Source organism: Antedon bifida, chromosome 6, assembly GCF_963402885.1.
Source record: "Antedon bifida chromosome 6, ecAntBifi1.1, whole genome shotgun sequence".
Taxonomy (NCBI): domain Eukaryota; kingdom Metazoa; phylum Echinodermata; class Crinoidea; order Comatulida; family Antedonidae; genus Antedon; species Antedon bifida.
In genome coordinates, this window is record NC_136231.1 from 22,155,695 (window position 1) to 22,179,194 (window position 23,500).

The 23,500-nt window shown below is 31.5% G+C and overlaps 2 protein-coding genes across 7 annotated transcripts in view; one reads left to right on the forward strand and one right to left on the reverse strand.

Moving 5' to 3' along the window:
* The window catches only part of LOC144845024 (synaptotagmin-15-like), a 45,455-nt gene extending 28,369 nt beyond the window's left edge, over positions 1-17,086 (forward strand). For both annotated transcript variants that reach the window (XM_078702143.1, XM_078702142.1), the window contains exons 2-10: positions 4,934-5,027; positions 5,484-5,541; positions 6,641-6,827; positions 7,037-7,413; positions 11,232-11,533; positions 12,543-12,713; positions 13,193-13,313; positions 14,576-14,761; positions 15,150-17,086. In XM_078702143.1, coding sequence (XP_078558269.1) covers positions 5,532-5,541; positions 6,641-6,827; positions 7,037-7,413; positions 11,232-11,533; positions 12,543-12,713; positions 13,193-13,313; positions 14,576-14,761; positions 15,150-15,277 — 1,482 coding nt within the window. In that variant the 5' untranslated portion in view covers positions 4,934-5,027; positions 5,484-5,531 and the 3' untranslated portion in view covers positions 15,278-17,086. The remainder of the gene's footprint in view (positions 1-4,933; positions 5,028-5,483; positions 5,542-6,640; positions 6,828-7,036; positions 7,414-11,231; positions 11,534-12,542; positions 12,714-13,192; positions 13,314-14,575; positions 14,762-15,149) is intronic.
* Positions 17,066-21,286, reverse strand: LOC144845029 (uncharacterized). 5 transcript variants are annotated; one of them, XM_078702150.1, is made up of 5 exons: positions 21,189-21,286; positions 20,238-20,306; positions 19,628-19,729; positions 19,392-19,460; positions 17,066-19,207 (listed from the first exon to the last, which is right to left on the reverse strand). In XM_078702150.1, the coding sequence occupies exon 5, from the start codon at positions 19,065-19,067 to the stop codon at positions 18,519-18,521; it is 549 nt and encodes a 182-aa protein (XP_078558276.1). In that variant the 5' UTR covers positions 19,068-19,207; positions 19,392-19,460; positions 19,628-19,729; positions 20,238-20,306; positions 21,189-21,286; the 3' UTR covers positions 17,066-18,518. The 5 variants fall into 5 exon arrangements, with proteins under 5 accessions (XP_078558276.1, XP_078558277.1, XP_078558279.1 ...); XM_078702151.1 differs by having other exon boundaries at positions 19,392-19,729; XM_078702153.1 differs by lacking the exons at positions 20,238-20,306; positions 21,189-21,286 and adding exons at positions 20,071-20,188; positions 20,698-20,727 and having other exon boundaries at positions 19,392-19,729.
* Between the last annotated feature and the right edge of the window lie 2,214 nt (positions 21,287-23,500).

The window sequence follows — 23,500 nt, forward strand, 5'->3', positions numbered from 1 at the left end:
GTTTTGTTTGTAGGCCTATTCTTTGAGTGTTGGTGTCTTACGGTAACCGTTGTCCTCTTCTGTACACTCAACAAAGAGTTTTCGAGTATTTATACCTCCCTGTTTTCATGTTGCTGAAATATAAAATAAAATGGGTTGAGCTTTGTCTGCTATCTACATAAATAATATAGATTTCACAGCATGGCGTTAATTATAATATATTTGTCAATATTCAATTTCCCATAATGTAATTTACATTATTAAGGGACTGTCTTCTAGACTTCGTAATGATAATCATCATAATCGTGGTTTGTAACATGCTACTTATTATGCTTCTTTTGATTTAGCAATTAGATTGAAAAGGTGTGATGAGTAATTCATATTTTTTAATATGTCTATGTCTTCGCTTCTTCACGGTGTAACGATGCGTTACAAAAAAAAACACCCAGATATCATGGCATGTAGGACAATGCTCCCGGTGATTTAGTTTCGTTTAGTTTAGTGAGTATTTGTTGTTCAAAACATTATCTATTAGTCAGTCATCTTCCTCCTACTAACAATTGACTGTCATAGATATTGTCTTTAATTAGCTTACGTTGTCATATAATATTGTACTGTATACGTATGTAGAAATTCACCGAATTATTATTAGTTTCTCTAAAAATACAAAGCCATCGGGATTGAAATTAAATCATGACAAGGTATTTGGAGAACTCACAATCCGTAAACAATTACCGCACTATCCGTGTCAAACTAATTACCATTTTTTCACTGTACGGGAGAGGGCGTAGTTACACACAGAAGTGGTTTTGTGAAGAGAACTTTGTTGTTTCATTATATGAAACTACATTCATTCAAACAAGGAGTTATCCGCCAAGGTTCGGATAACTAAAAATGTATGTTTATTAAAATAAATATAGTGATACACGCTAAGAAAACAGTACGATAAATGTATATTCTATCGTACAGTAGGCCTATATCTAGAATAGTGTTAGGCTTAATGAATTCCAAATGCTAAAAGATGTTGATTCGGCAGTTAAAATATTGTATGATGAATATTTTTATATTTGAAAATGGCATTGTCAGCAGGATTGCCGTGTACAAAAACAACACATGTCTAGCAAACGAGTGTAAGTCAAATTAATTACGGGAGCATCGTAATTTAGGTCATCCATTACCGTACCAACATTATAATATGGCTATAGTACGTTGGTTCAAAACGTTTCGTATATTGTGTTTTACAGTTTAATTTAGTCAGTAAGTATTGTTTTAAAAAATATATTGTCTTTGTTAAATATGCCATTTTAATTTCACATAACAGTTATTTACTTTGACCAGAATTTGGATGGAAAAAAAACTTTCCTGAAAAAACTGTAATTTCAAACAAAAAAATAATGAAATTGACTCTGTCAATGTGTTTTTGCCATTTTTTAGTTTTTTCTAAAGCAGAAGTGATTGCCTTTATTAAAATAACATTTTTTTTAAATTAATCTTCATTGTTCATGTTTTTGGGGACAATACATCTTTAAATCAATTTATACATGTTGTACTCGTTGAATAGCCCATGAAGCAAATGAAGGTTAATATGCCTTCTCAGTAGATAAAGTTACTCAAAATCCGTTTCTGCAATAACCATAACTAAGTCTCAACGTGTCACCTTTTTATCATTGTAATGGTAATTACATTCCATTAGCAGATTAGAATCATCACACATCTTTAGGTTTTCTTTTCAGATACTACGATCTTAATTACACTGTTTGATGCTAGACTAATAATCTTAATCTTTATTACATATTGTATCTTATTCGATGACGATTATATTCATTGTGTAGTTAGTTAAAGGTACAATTAATCTCTCTAATAATGTAGGTCCCATCTGCATCTGCATGGGATAAACAATTCAGCATCATTATAAATACTATATTTAGCTAAACGTACTCTGTATGCCTTCAATGCGATTTAGTATCCCTGAATGACTGTTTTTTAATTCCTGAAATGGAATAATTTCAGGAAAAACAGCGGTAATAAGAGTTTTTACGATTTTTAAATAAAAATCAAACAAAATCAAACTAACAACGTAAATCATGTTGAGTAATACTTTAAATTCCATAAACATACAATTGCAGTTTTGAATGGACTCAAGACTTAAATAAAAGACGTAATAAAATGTAATCTCCTACATTAAATGATACACATTTTACTTGCGATAACGTTTTATTCAAGACGAAGATAAAAATAACAAATAAAAAAACAAAAGGAAAAACGATAGTCATTAGCTGCCAGGAAAGTACAAACGTACACTGTCGGCAAATTTTTTTTTTACTAATGACTACAAAAGTAGAAAAACAAATAGTAATGTATTTCAGAAAGTATTCCAAGAAATAACCATTTCTGATTGCCAAATTTGGTTGTTGTATGATGCCTAAACAGTAAGAAAAGAATGTTACTTATTGATATTCTTACGAGATTCTTAATCTAAAAAACCTTTTCCGAATTGAAATTTTTAACAGTAAAAAAGAAACTTAGGTCATCAAAGTAAAAGTGGGCAGTTGGAACGCATTCTATATTTCTAACAACACATGTCATAAAGCATTGGACTAGTAACGACGAATTATACAGAAATAATAAATATACCTGACAACCTGCGAGACCGCATGATTGCAAGCAAAAGAATTTTGCCTGTTATGTCAAATGCATTTGTGTTTGTATTGAAGACGTTTGAGTCACATTTTTCCCTTGAGAATGATGGTAATGTAGAAGAGATTATAATATAAGCAAACAGTAAATCAACGATCAAAAACAATTCCAACACAGAATACTTCTGTTTACGTGATCTAAAGATGAACGATTTTCTTTCTTTAGATATTGGACAACGTTATAATAACATGCTGTTACAAAACCAATAGATTCACTGATTATCTGTAAATACCATAAGATTATCATCAGGATGATCAAATAAAGATACTTCCCTCTCATTTATAGAGTTTGTTTTATCCAATAGGTCTAGTACTTAAATAATAATAATAATAATACAAAGAGCTTTAAAATCACTCTAAAGTTTACTATGAGGGTATATTCTGTCCTCATGGTATTACTTGAATGTCTATTATTTGACTAAAAACGCAGATTAATGGCACACAATTGGCTTCATGTATTAGCGGATATTTTACACATTCTAGAAAATAATGATAGAAGAGAAACAAAAATTAAAACGTCTTTAGTTTTATTGACTTTTCTAGTTGTGTTTCAACATGGCTGTCATGAAATCAACTTCATGGTATATGAAACAAAGACAACATATAGGTTTACCAAAACTAAATGTCAATGCAATAAAATATAATGTATGAGAACACGAAGAACACATATATACTTTCGCTAGAATGAATAGAATGACGTCTTCACAATATTAACATTAACGAGATTGTATGAGGTTGAGTGTTATTCAATTGGTGCGAACATAGTCATTTGGTGATTTGTCTTCTTTCGCACCGTTGGGCAGCAAATGAAATACCAACGGCGCTGTTTTAAAGCTGTATTTTCAAAAAATAGTTGATACAGAATTTTTACTGCGTAAACTGATTACTAGTATTATAGTGCATCTAATATGAAGTACACGTTTTAAATAAACATTGTACGGGAATTACAGTCATGTTGTAACTTATAAAGAGTTAATACATGTCAAGTGATTAAAAGAGCCAATTAAACTACACAGATATCCTGCAGATATTCTTGTAGAGTAATTCTAGCTTGTTTGTTTGCTTCCCTTTTGCTTATTCTAAAACATGTTAAGTGAGCGTTGGCAAGTAAAATTACTGATGAAATGTGAGATGAACTGTTCTTTCCAATTATAGGGTTGCGAATTTTGTAGGATTTAGGAGTAACTTCATAACCATGGTTTCATAAACCAATGGACTCCAAGCAAAATTTACGATCAAAAACGTTATTGTTTATCAGTCAATGCTAGATGTTTATAAATATAACGACAGGTTTTTCTTTATTAAATCATTGCATTGCGTGAATCCTCCTGATAAGTTCCTTGACGTTGTTGTATACACTTGTCGTTAGTAGGCCTTAGTTTACGACTAAAGGCTACAGAATGATATTACTTGTATCTCCATTGTTATTGATAGTTTGATTGAAATTACCCAGTTCAATCAATCATTTTTCGAAACGGGCAAGATTACCATATTATTTTGTCATGTAAAATGTATTTGTAGATTATGTATTTTTTTATAAAATGTACTTTGGTTAAGAACATACGTTGTTTATCTGTTGAATACTATTTAAGTGGCGTCAAACCGTATGTATTAGGCATATATTTACATTACAACATAATATTTCCCGTTATTTTTCATCAACGAAATTATAGTAGCATTGAAATTGAAAAACTATAATTACAATCTTGAAATGTATTTTCTATTGTTTGACGCCCTCTATCAGAATGTTAGTCTTCAGACGTCATTCGTTCTCATTTACATATTAATAGCCGTTCGATTTTTCTTTTAAAACTGAAAATCCACTGTTGACACTTTCTATATAGTTAATTACTTAAAATGGAATACCTATAGTCCTACACATAAGTCAAGAAGTATATTCGAAAACTGCATTCTCAGCAAAGTATTTCTGCTTACTTGCTTAAATTAAAAATTAAATTCTAATAATTATAATTCAGTTGTTGTTTGTTTATTTATACATCTTTTTTCATAGAGAGGCCTGTAATATATTATATGTAGAGCACGTTTCAATTTAACTTGTAGGATCCAGATGCATGCAAATAAAAGAATTTGAACGTCCACGATTGTTTAGGTATTTTGCCACAAAAAGTAAATTAAAAACAGATGTGCGAAGAAGGAGAAACAAAACTCCCATTTCTCTAATAACTGAAGTAAATCAATAATAAGGAAAACTATTAAATAATAACTTATTAGGCCTATTTACATTTGTTTTTTAACAGACTATTAACTCTCGATGGACGCAAACGAACGAAATTTTATAAATTCAATGAACAGTTATGGATTTAAAATTACAGTAAGCAAAATGAGAGGTAGGTAAGTATCATTTCTTTTATTTACTAATATTATATCTACTTAGCTTACAATGAAACAGAAATCGTAACTATTTAATATCACTACTTAAACGGTTTGTGGTGATCACATTCAATACCACAGCATATGAGCTCTTAGAGATTTTTTGTTCTATTTTGGTATGGATATATTATGTCACCATGGTATTCCGAAATAAAAAGATGAATGTCTTAAAGACACATTATCTGCATTTCTTTTATGTTTTGTATAAGAAAAATGTAGTCAATAGGCCGTTTGGAATACATATATATTCTGTTCAAATTAGCGACTAAAATACAATTGATCTATGATAAAAAATCACTATTTTTACATAATAGGGTAGATTTTGTGGAAAGTCTGTAATTCAATATCCAACATCTTCTACTTAAGTAATATTCCATTAAATTACAATTACCCTTTCTTTGAAATTAATAATTCTAGTTTGCATGTATGAAACATCAACTTAAGACGTGACGCTATACACCCAAGATGGCAGAAGGTAAGGATTAAGACAAACAATCCAATAAATGTGTGAGGGAATGGCGAATTTGTCATGGCATTCCATTATTTGAAGATACTACAGAGAAAATTCTTTATGAGATAGTAAAATTTAAGTCTGAATGTATGCGTGATATTTTTTAAGAGCGTGTTTCACAAGCTTAGAGATGATATTGCTTTTTATCAAGATGTTATTTCTTCCAGTTTACTTAAAGCACTTTCAAGAAAAAAGGTAGTAAAACTGGCGCTGCAAACTGAAGCGTACAATTGGGAACCTAAATTAAATCACATGCATTTCTAGACATTCGGGTTAAATATACGATGCGTCTTACATTTTTCTTGGTTATACTTTGTATCGTCTGAATCTGATTTTAAAAAAAAAGGTTTGATAGCGTACCTCATCATACGCTATTAGTCATACTGAAAGAATATGACACATCTTAATTTGTAACATGCCTGGCTAGCTTTAGAATTAATTATCCGAAGACTCAGTGTGTCGCATATCTTTAAGTGCACCAGTTCAAAGTGGGATACATCAGGATCAATAGATTACCATGTGCTATTAACTCAAATATTTGCAGATTATTCGCAGATGACACCTAATTATTTTAGTTTTTGATTTTTACCTTGTAATAAAATCGTATAATTGTGATAATACATTAGACACTGTATTACAATAAATGCGACAGGCAGTTTTGCAAAGTGCGTAAGCCTATTAGAGTACAATGATAAAGTACAATAGACCGTCACAAAGTATCGCGGGTAAATACAAAGTGCGAAAACTTTATTACAAAGTGCAAAGTTCAGTTTCGACATGAAATCTAACGCTTCGGAGGATTCGAACTAACTAATCCGAAGATTAAAAAGAAAACCAATTATTCAGGAAAATATTAGTATAGGCCTAAATGATATTTTTCTATAATTTAAATAAGTTGGCACAGATGCACCTGTTATCGTGGGAATCTGCACAATTGGCGGCGCCAGTGGTAGGGGAAGGACGGATTGGGGATTGGGTAAGGGTAATTATTCCTTCATTCCTATCAACTAATGTTGTTATTTGCACATCTATAACATTTTTCAAACCATTTTTTTTAACACAGCAAATGACGTTGGCCTAATAATTGGATCTCTGTGTGGAGGATTTGTTATTCTTGGTTTGGTATTCTTATTGTTTCGTATCTATAACAGTCGATGCAGAAGCCAGTCCAAATATGAACGTATAGGACCACGGTTAGTTCCCCCTGCTGTTCAGATTGAAAGCAGATGCTTAGCCACACCGTCTATTAAGTAAGTAGCTTTTATTTTATTGTGCGAATTAATATATAAATATAATTAAACTAAATATAAAAAATTGATTATTAAATTTTAATTTTATTAAACCTTTAATCTATTCCTTTTGTTAGATTGCTTTTTTTTTGGAAATAGTGACATTTTTGGATCGAATTTTATTCCACTTAACATTGCTTAACATTAACAAACTTATTTCTGTTTAATAGCTTGAAATCGGTGCCGTTTATGGTACCAATGTCAACGCCAAGGGACCGCAGTCAGACATCTGCAGTTTCTCCAGGATTTACCCAAATTTCAAAAGATCTCTCACCAGAAAACACTGCTGCGCTTTCTCGTGAACGTCGTCTGTCCGTTCCCGGACCTGAACGCTATAACAATAACGATAGACGGCCGTCTTTCACGGAAAGACGACCTTCTTATACAGAGCAACGTTTACCACTTTACGATGATTTTGACTCAAGAAGAAGTAGTACTGGATCAATTATAAGTGCATGTAGTGATACGACAGATGGTAGTTCGCCACCACTACACTCACCGGCTCGACGTCTATCTTACGTCGGATGTGACGTAACTTCTCCATTAGGTAAGAAAATATAATGTTACTATTAGTAACAAGTAGAGAATGAAAATAATTGTTGTATATCTAAAGATACAAAATATAATAAACGTGAACACTTCTTTTACTGGTTAAATTTGATTAATTGCTTAATTTATCTTTCTACCTAGACTTGCCCCAAATCTGTATTCATTGTCTTTTATTTATTTATTTGTTTTTATTTCAATTTTTTTTTCATTTTTATTTCCAAGCTCAAGTAGTATACGTATGAAACGCCATATGTGCCAAAATATTTAACTTTTTACTAATATTAAGACAAAAGTCCGTCTAGTACCCAGACTACTTCCTACCCTATGAATTTAAATTATTATTATTTAAATATTATGATAAAAATAAAGCGATCCACATTATGATTTATCTCTGTTCGAGCGCCTCATAGTAAGTAATTATATAAAATTAATTTTGTACGAGAATCGATAGAGATCTTTGGGTAATCCTAGCCTTAATTCTGAGGAACAACACTCAATAAACGTATTAATATATTCAAGGATACTAGCCTCTAACGGTCTCATTGATTTTAATTATTTATACATTTATAAACGTAAAGAATGTGTGGATTCTACCAAACTAATTGTAATATTTATGCAGTGCTGGAAAAGTATTGTAATAATTAAATTCGCCATAAAAAATGGCTTCAATAAAAAATACTAATCGCATATTATTGATGTTTGTTAGTATAACGTAACTTGTAATTGTCCTACACTCTCTTAAAAAATGATACCATCAACCGTATGCTGTTTTTCCAGAAATTTCAATTTCAGTGGCGAGGAGGGTCATGCGGACAGGATGGCAAATCAACTTTGCGCACAATTTAATTTTATTCAGAACATTATTAACATTAATGCTATCATTTAACATTGTTATTTATACATATTTGTGTGTATATACATACCCCTCCCTCTCCCCATATTAGTTTGCTAACATCCTGGATCGGCTTCTGTTTTAGCACGGTTTTTATGAAAGCTTCTTATTCATTTTAGTTTGTTGCAAATTAATTTAATGTACTATTACTTTACATAATACATGGCTATGCATGCTATAGTACCGTAATACATCATCGTATGATTGCCTGATAGACGATAAAGTGATGTCATCCATACATTACGTACAGAAGATGAAATCAAAATAGCATGTTGAACATATTAAACGTAAATCCAAATTTCACTTTGAAATTTAACCAGCGGACGGCTTTAGTGAGCACTACAGTTTATGACACGGACGTCGGATTTAATTCTGTTTTTGGTTTGATGAATATTAACTGAAAGATGCCCATAGGTATCGGTTCGCTTTGCAATAATACTCACGTACGAAAAACTCTGTTTGAAAATCAATCATTGAATAGCTATTGAAAATATTTTCTGCCTTCTGTATTTATAATATGGCTGATTATTCAGCGGCCTAGCAGAATTAATAAAACAAAACAAATCTAAAATACGAGACGATAAAACTTGATTGTAAAAATACAAATCAAATTGAGTTTTAATGTATGCTTTGAGTGCTGGTGTGGCACGCCTTATGGCGACAGTGGTCCATCGACATCTTTTGCCACTCCTTGGCACACTCAAAGTTTATGTATTGTTTTAATGTTGCTAAAATTAATAAAATAAAATAAAATAAAAAGGGGACAAGAAACAGTACGAACCAAAACAGATATAAAAAACCAATATTATAAAAAAAACACCATTATTTTTAAATATAATTCACCCGATGTATGCGCTAATTGTGTTTAAGCAAGGAAGAGTGAAATTCACATTTTCCTGGTTTAAGTAACATAATAATTAAGATAAATTAAACTACAAGAAAGAGTCTTTAATAATAATAATGTAGATTTTTCATTATCTGACACGTTGTTCTAGAATGGAATTTCTAAACAGAATTGATTTAATTTTAATTGACGTCAATGGCGATTTCTGAGGGACTGCTTTAATGACCGACTTATAATTTAGAAGGAAATTGCTCAGTGCAGGATTCTTCTGAAATTAATTAATTCCCCAAATTATATAAATAATGCAGCATAAAATGAATGTAAGGTAGGATTCATATTGACTACAATCTTCGTTATAATACCGCAATCATTAATGCAATTAAACAATTATTTGAGAATGTGTTCATTAAAACCTTACATTAAACATATGATATAATGATGATGGTGATGATGTTGATGATGACGTTGACGATAACGATGAGAAACTCATAACCGCATAGCAAAAATGTGCAATAAATATAAAAACGAAACAAATTAAATCTTTCTGTATAAATATTAAACATCTTTATGTTCACTGATGAATAAAGCTAATCTTCAGAGATGCACTATTTAACTTATTGTCCCATTATGTCTCATACTAATGCTATTGTACCACTTATAACGCATGTATAACTATGAAAATCACATTAACACGTTTGTCGTATTGTTAGTACGTGGTGAAGAAATTATTGTGCAATCAAATTTAATTGGATATCATTCCAAATTTAAAATTAATAATGAAAGCTTGATGAGCAGTTTGAAAGGTCATAATTGCATCGTATTTTCATTCTATTCCCTGAGTAGTCTTCTCAAAATGCATCATTACTGCAGAAGACAACCAATTACATAACCTAAAATATTCGCATTCATTATTAGCCGTTTTAAATAGAATCTTTCATATTTTCGAATTATACGACGGCGTGATTTTAAATGATGTGTTTGCCGACGGTGATGTGAGGATACTAAGAAAACACTCAGAAACTACTGACCCGTCGTCTCATTAGTCGGCTCATCAGCATACGTTGTATTAATAAAATCAAAGCGTTGTCAAATGGAGTCTGTAGATTTGTTCATTCGGAGCTTTTTCAGTCTGCATAATATTTCTGTAGAAACTTATCAAGCTAACCATCAATCGATATTTGCGTTTCAATAGTCTGCTAGTTCATATTACGAAAACCATCGGTAACGTAATTGAAAATCTGCATCGCTTTGGAGATTTACTAAATGTTTTGGATATACGCGAGCACATTGTGAATTTATCTGTAACATTTCTATGCTTGATAAAACACCTGCAGAATGTATGCAAGCTCGGGTAAGAACAGATATGGTCATTTGGCTTGATTCTTATAATCTACCTACTACGTTTGTATTATTGTAATGTTTTAAAAATCAATAAATTCACGATTTGAATATTGTGTACATGTTATTTAGGCTTACGCAGTTATGTATAAATGCATATTTCATTGTAATCTACGAATTGTACATAATATTTCTTAATTTTAGCTTTTGTTTTCTTTTAATGTTATTACGTACACTTTGATGTAAGATATAATTGTGTGTCTTTTTTTTTTTGAGTGATAAATATATATATATATAACTTTATTCACAATCTCAGATTAATACAAAATACATACAAAATTAATTGAAGTTGTGTGGTAGTGGTTAAGCTGTAGGCCTAAGCTAATGCTTTAGACGCAAGCCCCTTAACACGAAAAAAATTTGAATAAATAAATAATTAAATAAATAAATTAAAACAGTATAAATACCATATTAATTGATTTTTTAGCCATGTATTAATTTCAATGTTTCTGTCATACATACATTGTATTTATTTAGCATATTCGAATTGTACAAGAAAATGCAAAGAATTATTTTCTGTTTGTTTTGTTTAGATATGTGTTTTATTAGATAATTGGTTTTTTTTTAATCCTTAGATGAAATCAAATGTCATCATACATCATTTTCTAATGATTTATTGCGTCATTTGCTTTTTTGTTCAAATACCACAAATCTTTATTTCTCTTTTTACTTACATATTAAGGAGCGTACGTTGGAGAAATAAATCCAGAGTTATATAAACTTGACCCAGACGAAGATGAAGCTAATTTTCCAGATGGCCATATTGGTAGGATTTGGTTTGCAGTCGAATATGAACTTGAGGCGGAACGTCTCGTTGTCTCTTTAATAAAAGCAAAGAATTTGCCGAGTAGAGTTCATGGCAGTTCGAGCCAATGCGACCCCCTTGTCAAAATGTTTCTTTTGCCAGAGGAAAGACGTCATTTACAGTCAAAAGTAAAAAGGAAAACAACAAATCCTAAATTTGACGAAAGCTTTGTCTTTCAGGTAGTGATTTTAATTTTACTTAGAAAGTGTTCAACATTAAAACAATTGTATATTATCTTCAAATCATTCAACACATGCTCCCATTCAAAAGAAAGCAAATAAAAGCAACATTGACAATTTAATAATGAAAGACAACAATACGAGGTGCCCTAAAATAAAATAGTAACAGTATTTCTAGTTACGGAGATGATTTTGATTATACGAATTCCAGGCTGCTAGGCCCACATATTAGGTCGTCCACCACAAGTCTATATAAATCGGAATATGCTAGCAATATTTCCCCTTACCAGCAGTACGATTTAAACGTAGCTTCGACAAGGATATTTGCTATTACAAAATCATGGTTATCTCCAATCATTCAATACAAGGATTCTCCCTAATAAGGTTGCCACATTAATAAGTGTGAACAAATTAAACGTGTAATGTTTTATGAAGACGTTCTGTATAAAGGGATTACATTTGTTAGTAGGAACATGCATCTTTAATGAGGATCCAATCAGCACAATAACTAATTGAGCCAAATCTAATACTAATAGAGGGATGAAATTAAAATTCGACTGAAGATGATTCAACCACACACCAACAGTTGTATAACCTTTTTATTTATTAGTAGGCCTACTCTCTAGGACATAAACCTGCAATTATTGTAATTCTAGCAACAACAAATCTACCATTACGATAGTATAAAAAAATGGTACATAACATACATACTCTTTTTGTAGTATTATTAACCACATATCGACAAATGGCAAAATAAACATATTTAAACAAAAATAATAGGACATGGGACCTACATAATTAATAAAATCATTAGTAATGTCAACGTGTGGGAAATAATTAAATGAAGGGTAATTTAAACGGCAATCTATTTGTTTTGTAATTTGAATACTTGGCGTTATTGATAACATTAAATCGTATTTCCTCTAATTTCTTCATTTCATAATTCTCATAATTATGCTCATGCTCTACACCACCTTTGGTTTATTAATAATACTGTTATTATTTGAAGGTAACCTACAAAGCTCTACAGCAGCGAACTTTACGACTATCGGTGTATGATGTTGATAGGTCTAAACGTCACAAGCTCATTGGACATGCTATGTACGCGCTGCGAGAACTTGCATGTGAAGCACACCAGAAAATAGTCATGTGGCTAGATCTAGAAAAGGAGGTTTCTGAGGTAAGCTTTCCAGAATACCCGTTAAGTTGCGTTTTCAATATAGTTATTAAAGTTACTATGATCTTGGAGGAACCTCCATTCTATGACCCAGTTATACCAGCTATCTACTGTATGCTTTATTGTAAGATAGGCGGACACAATGCAAAAACTGTTATTCACTTTCTCAGATGTTCCGTGATAGGTATTTTTTATGACATTTCCTGGGACGATATTCTTTGGTTAAAGATGAAATGTCATATTTTCACCACTCGGATTTCACCTCATAGATTTTCCCATTCTACTAATAAACTTTAGTTATTAATTATATGTATTATATTATTAGTTATTGCACTCATCTTCTAACCGGACCGGCGAAGTGCCACCAAAAGGGCCAATCCGAAAAGCCGTTGAACCAAGGAAGAGTGTTGAAAACATTGCAATAAACTTTGAACGTAAAGGCCTAAACCATTATTGACATACTTGGTATATTTCTTTAACAGGGAACACCAGAATTAGGTGAACTTCAATTTTCTCTCAACTATAATAACTACCTTGAACGGTTAACGGTTGTAGTTATAGAAGCTAAGGGACTCAAGCCACCAGAGGATTTCTTAGTAGTCGGTACGTGTAGAAATAAACTAAGATTTACCATAATAATTCACGTTATCAAAGGTCTACTAAAGATCTACTATCCAAAATTGATTCAGACTTAAAATTGTCGCTTGGACAATGGCATTATGGTGTTTGCTTACTTCATATGTTTTTTGCAAAAACTAATTAAACTAAACACAAAACTGATATCAAGGCTACATGGAAGACCATCAATTCCATAAATCATGAAATGAACAATACTCCTTTTGGCTGGCTGCAAATGTAAAATGACAAGTGACCATCTCAAAATGCCAATGCTTTTAACAAATATTTTGTTGAAATTGAACCTTTCTAGATCAAATACAATTTAAAGCCTTTCTTCCAAATCTTATTCCTAACTCTTTATCTCTCAATACTGTAGACGCGAAGTTTTAATCATATTTTCTTTCCTCAAAGCAAATAAATCCCTTGATATTGACGACCTAAAGCTATCGAATTCATGCCTGACCTTATCCACTATCCTCTATCTTCAATATCACCTAATTTCAATTATTTCTATTTTCTCGCAAAGTTTTGAAAGAGTCATCTATGACCGTGTATTTAATTTTATCTGCAAATAAAATACTATACCTCGATGCCACTTGAACTTGTTGAACTGAACAACACAATTAGAAAACCGAAATTTATCAATTTTATGATCTTTCCCAGGCTGTTGATAACATTGACTACAACATCTTTTTCTACAAACTATCCCACTTTTGAATCGCAGTCTTTCAAAAAGAGATCTTGCTAAATACTCAAATTCTATCTCCGATTTTAGTACTATTTCTTGTGGTGTTCCGCAAGATTCTCTTAGTATTTATCATCTATAATTCTTTAATTTTTCCTCTATGCTGACGACACACTGTTGTTTATTCTCACCTTAATATCAACACTTTGACACTGTTAATTCTAATGTCATTCTGATTTATAACTATTTTGCCTCGAATAAAGTATCCCTAAATCATAAGAAATGGAATTCATTCTGTCAAATTCAATTTCTTACCTTGCATCGAGATAATGTTTATCATGGAAAACACACATTTTGAACTCGAATTGAAAATCTTCAAAATCATTGATATGATTTATTAGGCTGTCTACATTTCTAAATCCTTAATATCTATATATCTATATATTATATAGCTTAAAACGATTTGTTTTCAAATTACTGATTCTTGTCGCTTTCTATTCTATGTCCTGCTGCTATACTCTTTTAAACAATGCAAGTTATTCATCTGTTTCAAATATTTTAGATGCATCTGTAAAGGTTAGTCTTATGAACGCAGCCCGTAAAGTGATCAAAACAAAGAAAACGGAAGTCGTAAGGAAAACTAACTCACCCACCTTCAACGAATCTTTTCATTTTAAAGTAGCACCAGACAGTCTTGATGTTGTCAGTATATGTTTAACTGTCCTTCAAAATGCACCAAAAGTGAAAGGTAAGATAGACCGGTATACACATATAATATATATATAATGTTTTTGACCCGCGGTAGAATAGAGAAAGCTGATTTATTTGGCCTTTTTTGTCATTATTTGTTAATGAATTCTATAGTTATTATGTTATGGGAGTGAAAAAAGAATGTTTGCAGAATTATTCAGCCATTGCCTGCCTTCTGTTCTGTGTACTATTTATGTGTTTTTTTTATGAATAAATACCTATATATAAAAGAGTATAAATACTATGGTAACATTAACATTAACACAAGCGCACATTTCTATGATAAACATACTTTTACACACTTAGGCCTACATTGTTTACTTACTTTACTTTACATACTGTCATCTAAATCTCCAATGTTATTTTGCAAATGCTTATTATTACAGGTGACAAAACGATCGGACGTGTTGTAGTGGGTAGTTTCATGATGGCAAGAGGCCGTGAAATGGAACACTGGAACGAAATGACAAGTCAACAGAAACAGACAGTTACGAAGTGGCATGTTTTGAGTTAATAAGCGCCTGGGCGAGTTCAACCAAAGTTGTGTCATATTGTATGTAGCAAGCGTCTTCGTATAACCATTTTAGCCTCATTGAGTGTCAGAAATTTAATATACTCGACAGTGTATCAAAAGATCGACAAAAATTAACATACAGAGCACAGTAACAGCCACTAAAATGTGCCGCTAAAGTAAAGTTGTTTTACATGACTACTACAGTAATTAGGTACGTTTCATAAACATTAAGACCCATTTACACTAGGAAGATAACGATCGACCATAAATATGCATTTTTCATCAAATAAAACGAAATAAAAAGAAATCTAACAAGTGTTCATCTTGTAGGAAAACCATCAATGCTTCTTTAATGAAAATGATATTTTCACACGTCTAATCAAATGACGTCATGATTGATAAGAGCAATAATATCGTGACAATACAACGAAGTTGATGTTTTTATAAATAAATATGTCATTTGATTGGGTTTAAAAAAACATTATTTTTAACAAAGACAGCATAAATGATTATCCTATAGTCCTAAAACGAAAACATTTCTAATTTCTTTTGTTTTATATAATAAAAATACATGCTTATCTATTTATCGGCGATCGTTGTCGTCCTAGTGTAAATGGGCCTTTACAATATCCAACAGTACCTTCGGTAATTTACGAGAATTTCTGTTGCGTCGTACGCTAAAGTAGGTTTGAGTCGATTTAAAATCTAAAACTAAAACATAATATATGTACGTGTCTTGTAGTTTTATAGGATTTCAAACAACGTATTTATGGCTTCGTGCAATTTCAGTAGGTTTCAGAACCCGTCTGTTCCGTTGATGTACATAGCGCACTAAATATCGCTTTTTTTCAACATGTCAAATTATTTCTATACTTGTGTCATTACAGAGCCTCTAGACACACGTTACAAATGTATTGGGAGCGTGCACTGGTTAAAGATTACATTTACATCTATGCTGTATAAAATGTAATACATTGTGACAATGAAATGATGCTAATAGAAACAATTATACGAAGTACACTAAAATGGTGATTTTAGTGAACTTTGTACAATTGTATAATTTTTAAGGGCAGAAATAATATATTTATGGTGTGGTGGAGAATATTAAACAATATACCAAAATATGTTGAAGTTTAGGCCTACATGTTACAATCTGATGTGTCAGAATAAAATAGATGGACAATTGAAAAATGAAAGTAAGCTGGTTGGTACTTCGTTGAATGACCATTATGCCATAGTTACAAATCAATATATCATTGTAAATTACAGTTCTGTACTTCCAAATGATGTACCGTAATAGTTTAGTTTGTATGTGTGTGGATAGTTTAGAAAAATTCTAGTTTAACCAAAGTAAAGTTAGGCCTGTATACATGATATATTATATTTTCATTGTCTGATGAACATAGTTGGCATTGTATCAGTGTGAATATATAAACAAATGATGTGCTACTTTATTTTTCTTCTTTATGTATATAGTATTTTATCAAATTCATGGAATTGGAAACCTATTTTTATACATAGGCCTACTTAAATTAATATACTTACCAGACAAAGTCACTTATCGGTTGTAAGTAAATAGAAAGATAAAACTAGATCGAGGCTTAAAGTGTGGGAGCGGCAAAGACAATACGAAGGTAGAAATTATTGGTTAGTTTGTCCATGAATATAACAACTACAGGCTATAATAGTTAATTAAGAATTAGTCATTCCTAATTCTGTTGAACAGAATTTTTTTACTCCCATAAGAGTTTAGTGCAAAATTAGAATAATAATTCACAATACAAAAACTTTTCTCATTGAATATCAATATTATTTTATTTTTCATTGGGATCATGGACAATTAAATGTGATGTAATATTTAGTTGTATCATCCATGCATGAATATGTATTACAAATATCACAGATGTAAGTCAATATGTCATAATGGTAACACGTTAAGATCTGCAAAATATATAAATGTATATTGTTAGTATGAAAAAACATAATTTATAGGCATAGTGTACAGTAGATAAATATGACATAATTTTATTATCATCGTAAATATACTATACGTAGATCACAGTTAGAAAAGAGTAGTCTGAATACAACAAAACGAACAAATATTTAAAATAAAATAACATATGCTAATGTATTAATGAAATCTTATAATGAGTTACTTATAACAACGTATCATAGACTAGGCTCAAACCAGCGATAGGCACTAGACCACGAACTACAATAGTGTGACTGTGTCAGATAAATGTATAGAATATAGGCCTACTATCAAATATTTCTTTGGTATAAAATACGTATACAATTATAGCCGCATCATATTTGGTAAATAGTATGACAAAATCAGACATTCTATATTGAAGTGACTGAAAAAAAAATAAAGATTAATATTACATTTTACAATTAGACTTGTTTTATTTGTTCCAATCATATAAGAAAATTGGAGTAATTGGAACCATAAACCATAATCAATTTACAGTAGGTAGAGGTGCTTCAGGTGATTATATTTTAAAAAGAACATTTTTGGAAATATTTCAATGGATTTTTGTCTAGGCTTTGAGACAACCAATGCAGGGATAACGGTACGACCTCTGCTGGATGCATGAACCACAAATGAGAGCTATTTTTGCTGTGGTCAACTGTCTCTCCTCTAATTCTGCCTTGATTAGTGTTGAGCAAGAGTTGCCTTTCAAATTGATTGATTAGTCGCAATTGTCTCCAAAATATCGATTTCCATGTAAAGGTTACCTTCTATTGTATCAACAATTTGTCCAAAAAAAAGAAGAGAAATCATGGCTACCACCATGCTACTAATGAGAATGTGATCAATGACCCCTGAAGCAGAAAGTCTGGCAGAGTGCTTGAAGCATGCATGCAGCTGCTGCTAAAAATGTAGCCTGGGAAGTCTACCCTTGGAGTTGCCTTGGTTTAAACTTTGACAAAGGGTGTTATATCTTATGAAGAAATTAATTACAATTTTACTGTGACTTCAAAGTTTGTTTTTGTCAATCAATATCATCATACTTTGTATTACATGTTGACTAATTCAAAGTAAGTAATCTAAAGATGATCACACGACCTGTGTTACATAATTCATCGGTTGAATACAATTACTTTCAAAAACTTTCATGCTTGGCTAGACAAGGTCACTGCTCGCTCGCAACTCAAGCACTCGAATAAATGAAATAATATAATATTGTTCAAAACAAACATGGTTTTAGTCTAACTAAAACATTCCAATAAATGCTCTTCAATCATCATAGTCATACATATAAGGGCATTGAGTGTCACAGTATAACCAATTCCTTATAAATTGATCTTTTGTACTTGGTGTCGGACTTCCTAACATTTCCAAGAAATGGGATGATGTTTCCTGCATATCTGTATCTGGATCTTCGACATGTATATTATCTTCTTTTGAGGATGTATCAGGCTGGATGTCTTTATTGGATGTGAATTTTTCTAAACAAATCACTGATTCAGCCTTACTGTCAATATTTTCATTCTTCTTGGAATATAATTTACAAGGATTAGCATTTAGTTCGGGTAAATTTGAAATTTGATTTTGCTTAATCTTAGTCTCAGATAGTTTGTTTAACACGTTCCTGTTACGATGAGTATGCCTCATAAGATTATCATGTGATTTCAAATTCCATGGTGACTTTGAATTTGACATGTTATACTTTCTATGGATCGTTTTAATTTCAGGCAGTCTATTCAGTTTTCCCTTTTCTAAAGTATGTAAGTTAAGGCCTCCTCTCTTGACAATATCATGTTCCTGTAATGATTGAAGTGCCATTGTATAAATCTTGTCAATCACAAATTTGGGCTGCCAAAATTCAGAAAATAAATTTCAGCTCCTCAGTAATAGTAGTAGTAGTATTGGTGCTGTAGTACTCTTCATATTTTATTCGTAGATTGAAAGTGGATTCAATTGACCTACCATAAAGATGTATTTACATGGTATTATTAATACATGATATTATAAAAACAATAATAAAAGATAAAAGTCTATCATATCATCAAAATATAAACTTATATATAAATTATTAATGATCCTCCTGATCCTAAACCAAAGTGCCCCAAAAACAATTAATCAAGTATATTTCAAAAGATAACTTACAAAAAAAAGAGTTTCCTAATTGTCATGCTGTCTGTATTAATTAGTGCCCATCACTGGTATCCTCTGTGTCTTTTTGTTGAGTACATCAAACAGTGGGTTGTTATAGAGATAATGGAAAATGGATCAATTCATTTTATTGATGAGGGTGCATTCCGATCATGGTAGATCATATGCATGGTCAGAGTACTCAATACAATGAAATAATGATTAGTATCAATATTTTCTTTTTCATTCACCTTTTAAGAAGGCCAGTATCTCAAATGAAGACTAATGACATTGTAGATCCATGGTTCGATATGTGTATGTCAAGCTGTTGGAAGTTTCAGTTTTGTGTAGTTCTAGAGAATGTTATTTACAGCCATTTATTCGATATCACAATGTAAAAATGCATGATTCCAACAAAGGATTCACTAATGAATTTTAGAATAGAGTAGAAACTGAAAACTATTTTTCACTAGTGGCATGCTGGTGTATGTATGTAACTTTCAAATATCAGCATCAGAAAAATGCAACTCATTCATCTACAAACAACTAAGTCATGAAGGTTCCATACTATAATGATACAAAATTCCACATGCAGAGAAACCAACACCTCAAAGATCTCAATCACCTAATAGCAGAGAATTTTTGAGATAAAGAGTTGGGAGCTTAGTAACATTTTAAAGATTATTCATCTTACTTCTGCATACCCTCTCGCGGCATCATGCTGTGAGAGGTTTCAGCTGTATGAAGAGACCATAATAACTGGAAAACATAGTGAAGTGAATACAGGATCTTGCAAAAACCACAATAACAATCTATGGTAATGGAGAAAACTTTAAAATATGGGAAATATTCCTTGCCTACCTCAGCGGGCAAAAGCTACAAGACTTGATCCTTTCCTTTTAATCAAACACTGTGTACGACATAAACATACTATAAGAGCAAATGAAAGGCAAATGCCCAAAGAATGATCCAGAAAATGCTGAACATTACTTTGCCTCTTCTCTTCTACACATTTTCATGGACTTCTGTTTCTTTGATATTATAGGCCTAATCAAAAAAAAAATTCTTAGTAGTTGGCCTATATACTTTATTTAATAGTAAATATAGGCTTATTTTTACAAATAACACAAAATCTGAGACTATGAGAAAAAAAAATACGTAAAGTTGAAGCAAACCAGCACAGGAATGTTAATTTAGGCTAGGTGCTAGGCCTATTAGTATTAATTATTTAACTAATTTTAGCTAGGCCTAGGCTACGCCTAAATCAATCATATATGATGGAACATTCAACAGAAAGAAAAAAATTACTACTGATACTCACCCCGGCCAGATAATAAAGGCATCAATCAATCATCATGTAGCCGGCTTTTCAGTAAACAAAATCCAAACATAAAACTGAAGTGACTGGTCATGCTAATTTTTGCCCGGTAGTCCCAGTGGTCCCGTCCCAGTACTGTAGGGGCCCGGTGTAGGGTTATATGTTATACAATGATATCAAAGTAAATGCTATTAATACGCTTTAGTGGTAGGCCTACATTTAACTTTCTTAGGGATTCGTCAAGAGATCTGCCCAGCAGAGAGAGGATTTACAAAAGTTCCTTCAAGTCTAACTAATTCCTCCTACCACCACCCCACCAACCTAGCCTACTACTACTACTAGGCTAGCTAGGCCTAACTAGGCCTCCTCTATCTATACTATGATGTGAGCCTGGCATCATCTTCATCCAAATTTCATAAACAACAGAGAGTACGGCGACGTATTTAAACCTAGGTCTAGGGTCATTCACACGCGCCTCTCAGTAGTCATTTTACCAAAGAATGTATTCTCTGGTAAAGAATAAGCCTAGCCAATGTTTAATATGCCCATTCTTTGGTTTTACATGTTCGATGCACACGTGTTTGAAAGTTATGTGATGGAGAGAGAGAAGGCGCGAATCGCGATGAAAAGACACTCACAAATCAGACAATCAGAGAGTATGGAGCGCCCTCAGTTTCAGGTGGTATAATAAAACTACCGTACTGAAAAAAAAGAAGGCTCGTATCTTTGGGTGTTTTTTGTTGGCCAGAAAATAAAAGAATTTCGAAATCAAATGGCCAGTTGCTCAAATAAAAAAAGTAACTGAATCAGTGATTGACACAATAATTGGGAAAGAAAGATTTTGACTAATTTCGACTGACTTATAGGTAGGCCTATAGTCTATGGTAGGCCGTCTGTGCTGTTGTGAACAACTGTCCTCGGATTTGACACGATTTTTCAACCATAGAAATCTAGGGCAATCTAGATGTATACTTATAATAATAGGCATATATTCATTTACAATCAAACTCACATTTTAACTTTTTGCAGTGCAAATAAGCCTGATTAGCTTATTAGCCCACTGTTGTGAAATATCTTATTGTCTTTAGCGATACTGCAGTTACTAGTGTAGTGCTTAACATTCTTTTGTAAAGGGAATTGTAATTGTAAGGAAATGAAAAGAAATTTTAATTTTGCTACAATTTTGTCTAAGTACTTAATACGCAAAACACTAAATGTATGGTTTTCGGAACTTCTCGTATCCGGGTTCCCCAGTTAAACATTTACGAAATAATAAATATTTGATTGCAAAACACAAGACTTTACATGTTGAACCATGGTTTATTTTTTTCATGGGGTGATTTGTATTAAAGAATATTACTTATTTGTGTTAATGTAATGTGTCATTTATAGAAACATCAAGGTTACTTCGGGAAAATTATATGAATTATGGTCATGTTTGAATTATAAGAAATAAACTGAAACAGTATGTCATAAACAAACAGGAAATTGACAAAAGTCACGTACATTTGTTAAACACTCATTACACTATTACCGGGCCTATTGTTTAATGTTAAACTAACATCGTTTGCGGTCATTTTCCAGATAAAGCTAGACGTGCAAAACAGTTTCCTTTGTCAATAATGACGCAATGTATAAAAACGCACTCAAAATGATGACATTATATAAAGATCAAACTATAGTGTATATTATATTATGTCATCATATCAAAAGTTAAGTTATGTTATGTTATACATCTTAACCTTTCTGTATATATTATATTTATATGTTATGTAAGAGAATACCTGTATGTTGTCCATCTGAAAAAATGATATTTTACACTTGCCACTATATTGTCACAATAATTAGTCATTTTGACCAAAATTTGGATCGGGAAAAAATTATTTACCTGAAAAACTGTAATTTAGAGCAAAACAATAGAAAAATTGTCCGGTCAGACGATTAGTTTTTGTCCTTTTAAAAGTGAAATTATTTTTTTGTTTCACTTTCTACGGAAGTAAATAAAGTCTGATTTTATTATTCTTCATTTTTCATATTTTTGAGGGACAAGATAAGATGGTATAGACAATTTTATTGAACACTCGTATCAGAGGCACACGTTTAACTTAAAAGACAGAAAAAAAAGTAATAAAAAATAGAAATATATATAAAAACAAGTAGCGAATTATACAAGTAATACAATAATCTCCAGACAGTACTGTATATACAATACTTTTTATGATGACGTGTGTAGGCCTATATCATTAACTCTTTCCTTATAATAATTACTACCTTTAAACGTTTATAATAAACCATTTTGAAAATCAGTACTATACGTTACTGGAAATGTAATTTAGTCAAAAGAAAGAATAAATAAATATTTAAATAATCAATAAGAATAAAGTAGTAAAATAAAACACAATCCGTTCATAAATCCAGTGTTCCGATTCATCTACGTGACCGTGAAATGAAAACTCCCCAATTTATCATGTCACTGACAATGTTTGTTTTGTTATTTAAGCAGTGTAAATGAAATCCCATTGAGATGAGATGGGACACTCTCATGCTTAATATTAATATAAATATACATAAATAGATTATCTTATTCGTTTATCTCTATTGGCAATACCATTGTCGTTATCAAATAATAATATTCATAACAATGACAGATTGTTATTCTAAACTATATCAAGCAACCAGCATTTATACATGTTGACAATGCTGTGTTAGATTAAACTGTCATTAAAATAAAGAGCGCAGACACACAGATAAACATCAATTATTGAGCAACAACTTCGTGACAACCGGATTGTTTAATTACATTGAA